The 16,112-nt window shown below is 38.9% G+C and overlaps 1 protein-coding gene across 1 annotated transcript in view; it reads right to left on the bottom strand.

Moving 5' to 3' along the window:
• Positions 1-16,112, bottom strand: part of LOC136864661 (nucleoside hydrolase) — a 108,737-nt gene that overhangs the window by 17,847 nt on the left and 74,778 nt on the right. Inside the window, exon 5 of the mRNA XM_067141954.2 lies at positions 11,227-11,366. Within this exon, the coding sequence (XP_066998055.2) occupies positions 11,227-11,366 (140 nt within the window). The remainder of the gene's footprint in view (positions 1-11,226; positions 11,367-16,112) is intronic.

The raw sequence follows: 16,112 nt of genomic DNA, 5'->3' as shown, positions 1-16,112 counted from the left end.
ACTGCTGGTGGCTTCAAATAGCCTATGCAGTGGCCTCCACGGTATGCACTAGCCTTGCGTCTTGGGTGGTGTGCTAGGTCCCAACTGACGAGCCCAACTTGGCACACGAGGGCGAAACGCAGGCAACCAAGAATGAGTTAGCTGGAAAATTTATAATGTCCAATAATGGACCATTATATTGGTATTATGGATTCACTCATTCGGGACAAATATTTTGGGTTCCCTGTGGGAATCAACATCTACATCATATAAAGAAGGTACCGTAAAGTGGGGTAAAACCGATCACCGTTGCACATTTTTAAATTTCCTGCATTTCTGTGCAACACAAATTTGTGGCAAAGCTCTCATTGCTACATTTGTGGTCTGTAATCCCAGAGGAGCAATTCTGGAACAATGAGCAGACCCAGCATGCCATTCACAAGCTGAGATATCAATTTCAATTGAAATGCTGATGTCAGGAAAGAAACGTAGTATGCACTATTAATGGGTGTGATTTAGCAGCTAATTTTGATCTGAGCACATAAGAAGGACTATCATTAGTCGTTATGTTTTTACAAAATAATTAATACTTGAAAGGAAGCTTTTTTTTTGAGAGATAAAAGAGTGAAAATGTAAACATCTCATTTTGTAGGGTAAAACCTCTCATGCCACATTATAAGAGGAGCCTCCATGGCCCAAGTGGCAGTACACCGGCCTCTCATCGCTGGGTTCCGTGGTTCAAATCCCGGTCACTCCATGTGAGATTTGTGCTGGACAAAGCAGAGGCGGGACAGGTTTTTCTCCGGGTACTCCGGTTTTTCCTGTCATCTTTCATTCCAGCAACACTCTCCAATATAATTTCATTCCATCTGTCAATCATTAATCATTGTCCCAGAGGAGTGCGACAGGCTTTGTCAGCTGGCACAATTCCAATCCTCACCGCTAGATGGGGGCTTCATTCATTCCATTCCTGACCCGGTCAAATGACTGGAAACCGGCTGTGGATTTTCTTCATTCCAGATTATAAGAAAGAGATGGGGATCCCGGAGCAAAGAAGAGTTACAATCCAGAATACCTGGAAAATGCAGTCTTGGATTTAAAGGCTGGAAGGTTAAGATTTGGGTGGCCAAACACTGAACAGCACCTTAAAAGGATAATATAAATTCACCATTGGAAGGCAACTGGTTTTAACATTGGAAGAAGAGATGCAGCTGGTCTGTTCAAATGTGGCAAAAAAGGATCAAAATTGTAAAGAGTAGAAGGGGAGGGATATTAGGCATGGCAGATAGGTATATTTTCTTGGGTTTCAGTGAATTCCAAGTGGAGTAGTAGAAGAAAACAGTCCTGTGCAACTTGGGATACTTTTTGTCTTCCAAGTCTCAAAAGTTCATAATCACTTCTTTAAAAAGGAGTCAAGTCATATGTAGAGAGGGAGAGAGGAACAAGAAAAGGAACACAAAATAGAAACACAATGATAGGACTGTGTGGGAAGAGGGAGCATAGAAAGGGGAGACATAGACAAACATAAAACACATGGAGAATCTTCACATCTTCATACAGTACTGTCTTCAAATAGACAGACTCTCTCCTCATCAAGCTCAGTTCTACATCTATTTCTTTTCAGCCCCCAGTGAGATTGTTTCTGCTTCCCAGTTTCATCAAGAGGGCAGGCATTAACATTCATTAACCCCTTAAGCGGGGTACTTGTCCAGCCCCACAGTGTAGGGGACAACGTGTCCGCCAGTCACCCAGCAGCCCTGGGTTCGATTCCCGGCCGGGTCAGGAGATTTTAATTGTAAATGATTAATATCCCTGGCCTGGGGACTGGGTGTTTGTGTCGTCCTTAACGTTCCTTTCCTTACATTCAACACTACAATTCTGCCATTTACAATATACACGCAGGTTCCTCACATATGGTGCAAGTAGGGGCACAAGATCTTTCTAGGTTGACGCCCCGAACAAACAGCATTAAAAAAGAAAAGTGGGGAGCTTGGTATACACCGGCTCACTCCCATGTAGGGAGCGATTTCCCTGATTGAAGAAAATATTTAATTACTTGCTTAAGAGCAATCTTATAGACTGAAATGAACTATAGAAAGGACCTAAGAGAAATATTTACTTGAATATAGTGTATTTAATTGTTGAGAAATACTACTATTTTAATTTTTCAATACTTTGTGCAAGAACATACTAAGTGCTTTCACACTGCGATATCGAGCTTGTTTCTTTCTAATAGAAAAACTCTGGTTTTTGTTTGTACAGTAACTTATACCTAAATATATATATAAAGCAGTTTAATAACAATCTCTGCTTAGAAATACATTTTTCTGTACATGTAAACATGTAAATTGTAATGGTTCACGTTTGTGGGTTACTGTAGTCACGTCCTAGTTCATGAACCATGGGCAACGGCTGAGTGGCCTAGTAAGTGGTCCTGAGAGTCGGGATACCAGTTGCTAAGGAATGGGAGTGGGCATCTCGGACATATTCTGGGTCATGGCCCTCCTTGTGCTCGGGGGGCTAGGACTATAAAATTCACCGGTGGTCAATAACTCGTTAGAGGAGAGATCCTCACTTGGACTATGTGCAAGTAGGGTAGCATCCTGCTTCATGAATTTACCGAGCTCAGAACATTTTAAGCAAGCCTCAGACCTATGGGAGTAACGGAGTCCCACTCCCATTTGACAGGCGAGGGACTCCTTGGAAACAACTTGGCGAACGAATTCGAATTCGATGGGGAGCTATCAATATTAATGGGGCTTATGGAAGAAAGAAAGTAGAACTGGTGGAGTCAGCAAAGAGGATGCATCTGGATGTGCTAGGAATAAGTGATATTCGGGTAAGGGGAGATAATGAGGAAGAGATAGGAGATTATAAAGTGTACTTGACGGGTGTTAGAAAGGGAAGGGCAGAGTCTGGGGTAGGGCTCTTTATCAGGAATACCGTTGCACGCAACATAGTTTCTGTTAGGCACATAAATGAGCGAATGATGTGGGTAGATTTTTCAGTTGGAGGAATTAGGACTAGAATTTTGTGCGTGTATTCACCATGTGAGGGCGCAGATGAGGATGAAGTCGACAAGTTTTATGAAGCTTTGAGTGACATCGTGGTCAGGGTCAACAGCAAAGATAGAATAGTGCTAATGGGCGATTTCAGTGCGAGAGTTGGGAATAGAACTGAAGGATATGAAAGGGTGATTGGTAAATGTGGGGAAGATATGGAAGCTAATGGGAATGGGAAGCGTTTGCTGGACTTCTGTGCTAGTATGGGTTTAGCTGTTACGAATACATTCTTCAAGCATAAGGCTATTCACCACTACACATGGGAGGCTAGGGGTACCAGATCCATAATAGACTATATCTTAACAGACTTCGAATTCAGGAAATCTGTTAGCAATGTACGAGTTTTCCGCGGATTTTTCGATGATACAGACCACTATCTCATCTGTAGTGAACTAAGTATCTCTAGGCCTAGGGTAGAGAAAGTGAAATCTGTCTGCAAACGAATAAGGGTAGAAAATCTCCAGGACGAGGAAATTAGACAGAAGTACATGAATATGATTAGTGAGAAGTTTCAAACAGTAGACAGTAAGCAGATTCAGGATATAGAAAGTGAATGGGTGGTGTACAGGGATGCTGTAATAGAAACAGCAAGGGAATGCCTAGGAATAACTGTGTGTAAAGATGGGAAAAGGCGAACATCTTGGTGGAATGATGAAGTGAGAGCAGCTTGTAAACGTAAAAAGAAGGCTTATCAGAAATGGCTCCAAACAAGGGCCGAGGCAGACAGGGAATTGTATGTAGATCAAAGAAAGAGAGCGAAACAAATAGTTGTTGAATCCAAAAAGAAGTCATTGGAAGATTTTGGTAACAACCTGGAAAGGCCAAGTCAAGCAGCAGGGAAACCTTTCTGGACAGTAATAAAGAATCTTAGGAAGGGAGGGAAAAAGGAAATGAACAGTGTTTTGAGTAATTCAGGTGAACTCATAATAGATCCTAGGGAATCACTGGAGAGGTGGAGGGAATATTTTGAACATCTTCTCAATGTAAAAGGAAATCATCCTGGTGGTGTTGCGAACAGCCAAGCTCATGAGGAGGAGGAAAATGATGTTGGGTGAAATTATGCTTGAGGAAGTGGAAAGGATGGTAAATAAACTCCATTCTCATAAGGCAGCAGGAATAGATGAAATTAGACCTGAAATGGTGAAGTATAGTGGGAAGGCACGGATGAAATGGCTTCATTGAGTAGTAAAATTAGCATGAAGTGTTGGTAAGGTACCTTCAGATTGGACAAAAGCAGTAATTGCACCTGTCTATAAGCAAGGGAATAGGAAGGATTGCAACAACTATCGAGGTATCTCATTGATTAGTATACCAGGCAAAGTATTCACTGGCATCTTGGAAGGGAGGGTGCAATCAGTCATTGAGAGGAAGTTGGATGAAAACCAGTGTGGTTTCAGACCACAGAGAGGCTGTCAGGATCAGATTTTCAGTATGCGCCAGGTAATTGAAAAATGCTACGAGAGGAATAGGCAGTTGTGTTTATGTTTCGTAGATCTAGAGAAAGCATATGACAGGGTACCGAGGGAAAAGATGTTCACCATACTGGGGGACTATGGAATAAAAGGTAGATTATTAAAATCAATCAAAGGTATTTATGTTGACAATTGGGCTTCAGTGAGAATTGATGGTGGAATGAGTTCTTGGTTCAGGGTACTTACAGGGGTTAGACAAGGCTGTAATCTTTCACCTTTGCTGTTCGTAGTTTACATGGATCATCTGCTGAAAGGTATAAAATGGCACGGAGGGATTGAGTTAGGTGGAAATGTAATAAGCAATCTGGCCTATGCTGACGACTTGGTCTTAATGGCAGATTGTGCCGAAAGCCGGCAGTCTAATATCTTGGAACTTGAAAATAGGTGCAATGAGTATGGTATGAAAATTAGCCTCTCGAAGACTAAATTGATGTCAGTAGATAAGAAATTCAACAGAACTGAATGTCAGATTGGTGATACAAAGCTAGAGCAGGTTGATAATTTCAAGTATTTAGGTTGTGCGTTCTCCCAGGATGGTAATATAGTAAGTGAGATTGAATCGAGATGTCATAAACCTAATCCAGTGAGCTCGCAGTTGCGATCAACAGTATTCTGTAAGAAGGAAGTCAGCTCCCAGATGAAACTGTCATTACATCGGTCTGTTTTCAGACCAACTTTGCTTTATGGTAGCGAAAGCTGGGTGGACTCAGGATATCTTATTCATAAGTTAGAAGTAACAGACATGAAAGTAGCGAGAATGATTGCTGGTACAAACAGGTGGCAACAATGGCAGGAGGGTACTCGGAATGAGAAGATAAAGGCTAATTTAGGAATGAACTTGACGGATGAAGCTGTACGCATAAACCGGCTTCGGTGGTGGGGTCATGTGTGGCGAATGGAGGAGGATAGGTTACCTAGGAGAATAATGGACTCTGCTATGGAGGGTAAGAGAAATAAAGGTAGACCAAGACGACGATGGTTAGACTCGGTTTCTAACGATTTAAAGATAAGAGGTATAGAACTAAATGAGGCCACAACACTAGTTGCAAATCGAGGATTGTGGCGGCGTTTAGTAAATTCACAGAGGCTTGCAGACTGAACGCTGAAAGGCATAACAGTCTATAATGATAATGTATGTATGTATGTATGTATGTATGTATGTATGTAAATTGTAGATTTACAAAGTTTACATGTTCTTAAAATATTTATAATGGAATCAATTATAATACTCACAAAATTTTCAGTTATGTTGGTTAGTGCTTTTGAGGGATCCAGTTTATGTACCTACAATTCATAAGTGACACACACGGACTATGTTACACTACTCTACAGGTAATATTTACAGTATTTACAGTCTTCACAGTGTTATGTCTTTTTGCAGCTGTCCATTATGATACACACGGAAGGAGATCATGTTACATACCTTGTCCCGGCTTTGTATAATTTGTATGATTCCATTCCTAAATGTGATAGTTTCCTTGGTATGTGAACTTTCCACCCTAGCCACTCTTTCCATAACAAGAGGTTCTCATCATATGACACTTTGACATCAGGGGTATAAGTTTCCAAAAATTTTGCCACCCAGTGGTCTTGTATACTTTGGGAAGAATTTGTCCAATATACACCTCATTGTCAGAGAAATGTAAAAAGCTATGGAGAAATAATAATAATGTTATTGGCTTTATGTCCCACTAACTGCTTTTATGGTTTTCAGAGATGGCAACATGCTGAAATTTATACCTGCAGGAGTTCTTTTATTTGCCAGTAAATTTACCAACGCAAGGCTGATGTATTTGAGCACCTTTAAATACCACTGGATTGAGCCAGGATCGAACCTGCCAAGTTGGAGTCAGAAGGCCATCTGAGCCACTCAGGCCGGCAAGGAAAAATCTCTTCTCTGTCATCAGCTCATAGAAAGTAGGCATAGTCAACAAGCGATTGCAAGAAATATAATGTTCTAATTTAGGTTTCTGTACAATCACATGCGGCAACAGTATGCACATAAGAAGCCATATTTTGTCCTTATTTGTCTGGACTCCGTCTTGATCTCGACTCCTTCGCTTCATCTTACTAAACTGGGATTTAGGTGCGATTTTTTGCCTGGCATCTTTTGTCTGTTCAGCTATGTTCTACAATGGAAATGGATCAACCATTTTAAAACTCATTCCTATGGATCAGGCAGGCTTCAGACCTAACCGAAACTGCTGCGATCAAGTACTTTAATTAACATCTTACAGTGAGGCTGGATACCAGCAAAAGCTTAAAAAAATCTGCTGTCTTTGTGGATCTCACTGCTGCCTTTGATACTGTATGGAAGGAGGGATTGATTTATAAATTACTCAGAGGTATACTCTGCAGAACGATCGCACAGCTTATTAACATGATCAGTGACAGGAAATTCCAGGTCTGTTTAGGTGAAAAGAAAAGCTCAGTGAGAAAACTGCATAATGGTTTGCCCCAAGGATCAGTTTTATCGCCACTACTGTTTAATCTGTACATTTCTGATCTTCCAGAAACAATATCCAGAAAGTTCTGCTATGCTGATGACTTGACCCTGGCCACACAACACAAGATCTTTGAGAAAACTGAAGACATTTTGACTCAGGACTTATCCACATTGGCCGAATATTTCAGGAAATGGAGACTCAGACCCAGTACAGCCAAGACGGAGATTTCTTGCTTACATTTGAGTAATCAGCTTGCTAACTTAAAACTAAATATCACAAGAGTACTTGAGTACTTAATCACAACAGGTATCCAAAATATCTCGGTGTTACCTTGGACCGGACTTTATCATTCAAGCAACATCTTTTGAACTTGTCGAAGAAACTGAAAACCCGAAACAATATTATTCAGAAGCTAACTGGTACTACTTGGGGATTTAATGCAAACATCCTGCGCTCTTCAGCCTTAGCACTGGTTTTCTTTGCTGCTGACTATTGCGCTCCAGTGTAGATTAATAGCCCGTATACAAAGTATATTGACCAAAAATTAAATACCAGCATGCGTCTTATATCTGGCACCATCAGATCAACTCCAGTTCACTGGCTCCCACTGTTGTCTGGAATAATGCCACCTGACTTACAAAGATCCAGTGCTCTTGTTCGAGAGTACAACAAGATCTGCAAGAATCCTCTGCTACCTGTTCTAAATGACATATCAGCTCTTAGTTTCCAAAGACTGAAATCACGACATCCACCCGTTTGTGATGCTGCTCTGAAGACGTCCATCAACTTCAATGCTTTGGAGGAGTGGAAAGGCCACTGAAATAACTATCCTGACTTGCCCCTGCATAACATCTTCAGAGGGGGAAAAATTGCAAATGGATTCCAACTGCCATGTGCAATGTGGTTCAGAACTGAACAGGATCAGGACAGGTCATGGAAGGTGCAGGGATTCTCTCTACAAGTGGAACTTTGTACCATCTCCAGAATGTGACTGTGGAGCCTCTCACCAGACTATTCCCCACATTGTGAGTGAGTGTCAACTACAGGCTTATCCAGGTAGAATGGAAGACCTCCTATCTCCAACAGCGGAAGCCCTACAGTGGATTGAAAAGTTGGACATTCAGATATAACAGAAAACACTAATGCCTGAAGTGAATCAATGTTTTTTTGTTATTGTGTATATATTGTATATTATGTACTGTATATAATTTCCTTGCCATACGCTAATAATAATAATAATAATAATAATAATAATAATAATAATAATGGGGCCGATGTTAGGCCCCTTTAAACAACAAGCACCATCATCAGCATCATCAATAATAATAATAATAATAATAATAATAATAATAATAATAATAATAATAATAATAATATGTTAGCCACTGTAGATTTCAGGTACTTCTTGATGAAAGGGGCCAGCTTCTCGGAGTCCACCTTGTAGTTGGCAGAGCTGTACTTCTTGCTGGCATATCTCGTCATCAAAAAAATAATTCAAATATTTTGCTCGGTTTTATTTTCTCTAAAAACTCTCCCATTACATCATGATGGAATTTTGGATCAAAGCAGGACCTTCTTTGTCAATTTTCAGTCTAAGCCGACGAAGTTGCAATGGTTGTAATATTATCAGTATTATCATCACCACTGCCAGTGTCATGATCGCTACTTGAACTGGAATCGAACACATGTTGTCTCTTTCGCGACTGCTTAATATTCGCATCAGCTGGGCCCGAAAACTGTACATTCAAGCCTGCAGTACTTGTTCCACGTAAATTCCTGTCACTTACAAATTCCCCTTCAGCAGAACTTACTTCACTAAGATCACTATCCTCCCTACTAAATTACAACATTTCATTTATCATGACCCGTAAATCATCTTCCTCTTACGGTGGAGGCCTGTAATTCCTTTTAGAAATGTTAGTAGAAAAAATATAAGAAAAAGAATCAATTAGGACCCTGGGCTCTGCAGTTTGGAAGGAAATCATGAATTGTGCCTGTATTACAGAACACATGCATGCGATAATACATGCTGTGTAACTCTTGGTAAGCACACACTCCAATCGTGAAGGAAGAACTCAAGACTAGGGATAATAAATCAAGTCACAGTTCTAATGTGTCATCAGAGAGGTCTGTTTAGTATCATAATCTCCAGAAATCCCCTCTACAGAAATATTATTGCATCCAAGGGACAGTTAGGCGATAAGCTAAATCTTCAGCATGAGGCTATTAGGCTTTAAGTCGTTCTTGCCCAGACGTAAGTTGCGTTCTTTATGATTCAGTTCATGGATGACACATTAGTATTGGGAGAACATGGTTGAAAAAAATCACATCAGAGGGCAGACACAACCAGAATACGCTGCTGAAAAAGAAGTAAACCTCTGCAGGCAGGCAACTGAAGAAAAAAGTATAATTAGAATCGGTGGATATATCCGCATTCCCTACCGAGCAAGCAACTTGTAGCCGTGGATCTCACAGCATTGCCCACTGAACTGATCTTCAGTATTGATGTGGAAGTGTAGCAAAAGAAGGAAGCTGACAAATACAGGAAAAGGGAAGAAACATAAGATGAAAATAGTACTGGTGGTAAAAGATTAGGAACACAGAACAAATGCAAAGAAGAAAAGGATCCTAATGGGTTAAATAATATCAGTACTGGAAAGGAACAAACAAGTGTCAAATCAAATCTTCAAAATGGCTTTTCAATGAGTGTTGATACCTGCCCTCCTAATAAATCTAGGAGGCAGAATCGAGCTTGTTGGGGGCTGAAAAGAAATGGATGTAGAACTGGGATTAATGAGGAGAGAGCCTACCTATTTGAAGATGGCAGTTGTGAAGATGTGGAGTTTGTCCTTGTCCTTTTGTGTTTTTATGTTTGACCATGTCTCCTTTTTCTGTGCACCATCTTCCCATGCAGCCCTGTCATTGTGTTCATCTTCTTGTTCCTGTCTTTCTATACAAATAACTTGATTTGACACTTGTTTGTTCCTTTCCAATACTGTCTTTAAACAAAGTGTTCAGTTAGGTAATGTTAGTTTGTTAGTTGTAATTTTAGAAGTTACTGTAGTAATGCCATTTCAGGTTTCTAAAACTGTATCAAATTTGTAAGCACTGTCATGTTGATCAATACTTCCACCCGCACTACCAAACTTTTACCGCATACATGTACGCACAGAACGACTGTCCTTTAATTACATCTCGTGGTCTTCTCGCGATGGTTGTAGTCCAGCGGTGCACAAGGCTGCCAACATCTCTACTTATGAAGTAAGCCCACAAGATTGAGCTACGAAACCTGGAAAACCAGTGATATGGGGACAAGCAAAGGAGGTCTGGAGGCGTAAGCCCAAAGTTAGAAGCAGCAAAGCAGACTTAGGCCTCTAGTTTCCTGTGGAAACACCATTGGTCTATACTGGTTAGGGTAGGGCCTGGACAAGACCATTAGTCTGTACTGATTAGGGTACAGCCTGGACAAGACCACTGGATGGGGACAAGAAAAGGGGGGCTGGGGGATATGCCCCCCAAATTAGAAGCTGCAAAGCAACCTTAGGCCTATAGCTTCCTGTGGAAACACAATTGGCCTGTAATGATTAGACTAGCTTTGTGATTTTGTTCTGCCTAGGTTGGTAACAGAATCTAGTTATTATGACTGACGGGAATGGCACCACATGCGACTTTATGTTGGCCAATACGAATGGAAGTTGCTACTTCAGCAATGGAAAATGGCGTGTATTGCTCTTGATTACATTATAAAAGTAAATGTACTTCTGGGAGTGGGACGGTAGGTTCCTGGACATTGCAAATAATACATCTCTCTTATGACACTCATTCCAAGTAAGATTTCATTAATTTTAACTTCCTTAGAATGTAAGAAACCTAAGGTAGAGCAGGGTAAATTTTTGTTGTCATGCTGAAAAGATGTATAAAAGAAAGAAAAAACAAAATTTTATTAATTTTTGCCAAAGAGGAATATTAGGATTAAGACAACCACTGATTTGATTTAGAAATAAAGAGAGCATAACTATTATTCGGGCATAATATATTGCTGATCGGCTCTTAAAACCAATCAAAGTTCAAAATCTTGTTAATTTTAATGTGCTGAATATTTCCAACATACACAGTTGAATAGATGAAAGACTGAACATTTTAAAAACAAATTTTCATAAAATTTAAATTCAGAATAATATATATTTTGAAGTAAAAACTTGGAAAATTGATTGTTTTTACCCCATTTTCCAGTAACTTTGTATTTAGTAACTAGAGCATACTTACGTATGGAATTCCCCCATGTCTTAAAGCAGCTTCATAAGGGAATATTGTTATAGGGCATTTCATGTTCTCTATGACAATGTAAGCAGCTTCTGGGTCAGAAAAGAAATTAAATTCTGCTGCTGCTGTTATATTACCAACGCCTGAAAATTGAAAATAACACATGTTTATAACTTGGAAGGAAATTATTAATAAACTTACAGTCAGAACTTGGTCAGGTAAAACTGAAACTCAAAACTTCTAGCGATATATGTGGAGATTGTACCTAGTTAAGTGGAAACAAATAATCAATGGAAAACTTGACTGGCAAGTAAAGGTGCGTCCACACCAAGATGTTTTCGTTAACTTTGTTAATAAACATTGTTAACGAACAATGTTCATGAACATTTCTGTCTGTTAATAAACAAAATAGCGTGTTCATTAACTTTTCGAGCATGTTGATAAACAAAATTTCTTTAACTTTTGTGAATTAAAACTTTCATTAACATTTCGTGTTTTCGTTAACATTTCGGTTCGCACATGCGCAAAGACGCAATTAGAACATGCAAATTTATAGCGCAAAATACAATACATTTTTTATTTTTCGAAATCGACTGTTGAATCGCAAGCAACTCGTATACACCATACAAATACATAAGCGAAGTATAGGAGTATCTCTTACACTCTTTGGTAGGAGTCACCAGTCGCTAGGAATCTTCAAGTTATACTTAGCCTAACATTAATGCAGATGACATTCCGATAAATTTGTATCATTTCTTGCAATTTCAGACCCAATTACTGTCAACAAGAACTGAAAAACTTGTGGGGACATTCTCAGAAAGTTTTGAAAGCCTGCTGCATCATGAATTGAAAGTTCTGACATAGGTCTAAGTGTCCTCTCCAAACTTAATTATAAACGCTTTTCCAATATTTTTCTTTGCCACACTTTGCATCTGCGTTTTTCTCTAATTGCACTCATTAAAATAATGAAAGCTGCAGCTGTATTTTCTTCTTCCTGACCCTATCCATTGTAACCTCACAAACAGATATTTTGGTGTGGACACAATGTTAAAGAAGTTTGTTAACAAAAGTTTATTTGGTGTGGACACAATGTTTATTAACATCTTGAGAAATGTTTTTGTTAACATTGTTCATTAACTTTGGTGTGGACTAACCATAAAGCAAACATATAGGTTTATGTGACTGTTGATGTGATTATAGCTATGGGACCACATTATTCAGAATCTGAACTGCAGGAATGAAATTTTTCATCTCAAAAATCCCACGTGCATTTGCTGGTATTCAAACTGTCTCTGCCTTGGTAACAAACTAGTGACAAAGTCACTCAGCTTTCATGCTCCAATACTGTGATGAGACAACATTGTCATATAACTTAGAGGTCTTGTGTTTGATCCCCAGCTCATCCAAAGAATATTAATCTTGGTCTGAATGTTGGAAGAGTGTTCAAACAGCCTCGTGAAATCAACTAAGTAACTATCTAATATGAGAGGCAGTGAATCTAGTCATGAGGGCCAAGTAACATGGCTGACAAAGGTACCACACTGACCATATGATACACAGATATCTCCAGGCCATCTGGCTTAGTAGCAATCATTTTGGTAGTCCCAAGGCTGTGTGCTATAGATTTAATTTAGTTTAATCTTTTAGAAATGTGTGGGACCATGCTGCATAATTATTATTGATAAAAAGTTGTGCCAGATTAAGAAACTTTGTTAGTAATAAAAAATAATATGGAAGCACATTCATTGAGTGTAATCAGAATGAAAATGATGTGATGCAGTGATTGTAGAGGATAACGCAAATAATGGAAGAACAGACAATAAAGGTAGAACATATTTATTTATCATGTTCCCTATTACTGTTCACAGTTGACATTTATGTGAGTGCATGAGTCACCGATGTCTCGTACCATACTTCACAGGTGTGCGTTATGAGGCGTGTGTGACTCGTGCTAAGTAGTAGTTCTACGGGCTGTCAGTGGATGGCAAAATTACTTCAAAATAATGAGATTGGCAGCTGTAAGACTGTGTTATCTGTTCAAACTCCATGCACCATGCAGACTCCTTCTCAAACATCCCACGCTGAGCCAGCGTGTGAAGGCGCTTCCAGAGAGGAAAACGTCTGGCCTACATCACCACTGAAGCAGGATATATAAGAACAGTTGTGAGCCAAGGAGACTAGACAGCCATTATGTGGCAAACCCATACAGTTTGACCAGAACGGCTGAATAGGCACTGTGGGATTACAGGGGCAGACAGATAGGCTCACGTGTGTTCTCCGAAACTCCACTAACTTTTGTGAACTTGGCAATATCAACCTTCAACTCTACTCACTCGGCAGTGACAAAGTACAAACTTATACTGCTAGACTTCCAATACTCTACTTAACTTCTCCATATAAATAATACAGTAGAAGCCCATTATAGTGAAAATTCATAACGGCAAAAAAATTTACTCGCTATAACTTATTGTCATTATATCCGAATTTTGGAAGTTGGGAAAATCCTCATACATATTAAAATCGGTATGAAACAGTAATCAGTTTGTTTTCGCAGATAATATCCACACTATGGCTTACTCGTTCGTTATTTTTTGAAATCCGATACTACGTGAAGTTTTGTATTTAATTTCATTCTGCAAAGAAATTAGAGTATCACTCCAGAGGCCTCTGTGGCAAATACTTCAGATTTCTTCTTCAAACAGCATCACCTAACCTAACTGTATATGTATCATGAAAACATAGTTGAAGAGAACGTAGAGAAATCATAACCTCCTCGCTACAAATTTACATGAGAATAGAATTTCCAAAATTTAACTAGACACAAGAAAATATAAAGTATCCTCTGAAATCAGTGATGTACTCTGCCATATCTTGAGGTGTATCATATTCTTACTTAATTTCAGAATGTAATATTAAAATTAAACAATTGTTTACTTCAGCCTGTATTTCTAACGAGTTAACAATTGCTATCGGCCACGTTATTTATGCATTTATTACGAAAATGTGTTATCCTCTTTCATTTTGAATTTTCTTTCAGAGAGCAGCAGTCGACGTGTATTGACTCCGACATCGCCTTTGAATGTTGACAAGAGAGCTCGCAAGTGTACGTAGCGAGAATACGATACGGTTCTATGATCGATCACATTTTGTGGTAAATGTTTCAGTTTTATTATTCAAACAGCGTCACCTAACTTAGGCATACTATATATATCATTAAAATATATTCCAAACGACAGTAGAGTAATGATAATAATAATGGCGTATGGCCTCCAGAGAGGCCTGGTGTGGGTCTTTTTCTCGTAGACAGCATATTATCTTGTCTATAGATTGCATATTAGACGAGGGGCGCTCCTAGGATGATTTCTAGAACTCAATACGCCACACACACCCAGCCCCCGAGCCAATGGAATTAACCAATTAAGGTTAAAATCCCTGACCCAGCCGGGAATTGAACCCAGGACCCTCTGAAATGAAGGCCATTATGCTGACCATTTAGCCAACAAGTCGGACAGAGTAACAATAACATTCTCGCTATAAATTTACAAGGAATAAATTCAACCAGACACGAGAAAATATAAACTAACCTCTGAAATTAGAGATGCGCTCTGACATATCCTGAGGTGTTACACATTCATACTTAATTTCAGTGTAGAGTATTAAAATTAAGTGATCTTTTACTTAACCTTTATTTCTAATGAGTTAACAACTGCTTTGGACCACGTTATTTACGTATTTGTTACAAAAACATGTTCTTCTCTTTCATTTCTAACTTTCTTTACGAAACAGCAGTCGACAGGTATTACTAATCGACTCGTCTGATATCACATTTGAATGTCGACGAGAAAGTTCACAATTGCACATAGCAAGGAAACTATACCGAAGGTCGCATTTTGTGGCAAACGCTTCAGTTTTCTTATTGAAACAGTGCCACCTACCCTAACTTAACCATGTATGTACCATGAAAACATACATCAAGCACCAGTAGAAAGGTGATAACATTCTTGCTGTAAATTTACATAGGAATAGCCTTACCGAAATTTAACCAGAAATCAGTGATGCGATCTGCCATATCTTGAGGTGTATCACATTCTTACTTAATTTCAGTGTATAACATTAAAATTAAATGATCATTTTATTCAGCCTTTTATTTCTAACGAGTTAACAACTGATATTGGCCACGTCATTTATGCATTTATTAGGAAAACATGTTCTCTTACATTTCTGATTTTCTTTACGGAATGGCAGTTGACAGGTATTACTAATCAACTCCAACATCACCTTTGAATGTTGACAAAACAGGTGGCAAGTGCACTGAGCGAGAAAACTGTACCGTTCCGAAGATGATCGATCACATTTTGTGGCTAACATTTCAGTTTTCTTATTCAAACAACATCACCTAGATCACACTTGATTTTCCTGCATAGATTTTCATTCTTTTGGAGTTTAAACAGCTCAACTTGAGCTTTATTAGGAAGAATGAACATCTATATATATAAAATTAGAGTTTTGTCTGTACATTGCTCAGAATTAAAAAAAAAATGGTATTTCTGTATTGGACGTGTCCACAGTATCAAGGAAATGCACTTTTTAATTTTCCTTCATCTCTGTCTGTCTCTCTGTATGTATGTACCCACATCAAGAGAAAATGGCTGAAGAGAATTTAATGAAAATTGGTATGTAAAGTCAGGGAATAAGCCACTGCAATCTAGGCTATAAATCATTTTGTTCACACTGAGTGAAATGGTAGTTTAGAGGAAGGCTTAAAATATACTGTAGTTTTGAAATATTTATGTTCTGGCTTCTCTTGGGGTAAGGAAATCTTAAATTTCCTAATGCAACTTAACTTTATTTTATTTCACCTTTTCTTAATTTGTCACAGGAGTTTACCC

The sequence above is a fragment of the Anabrus simplex genome, chromosome 2 (assembly GCF_040414725.1).
Source record: "Anabrus simplex isolate iqAnaSimp1 chromosome 2, ASM4041472v1, whole genome shotgun sequence".
Classification (NCBI taxonomy): Eukaryota; Metazoa; Arthropoda; class Insecta; order Orthoptera; family Tettigoniidae; genus Anabrus; species Anabrus simplex.
The sequence above is the reverse complement of the archived record's forward strand: the minus strand, read 5'-3'. Positions and strand labels throughout refer to the sequence as shown.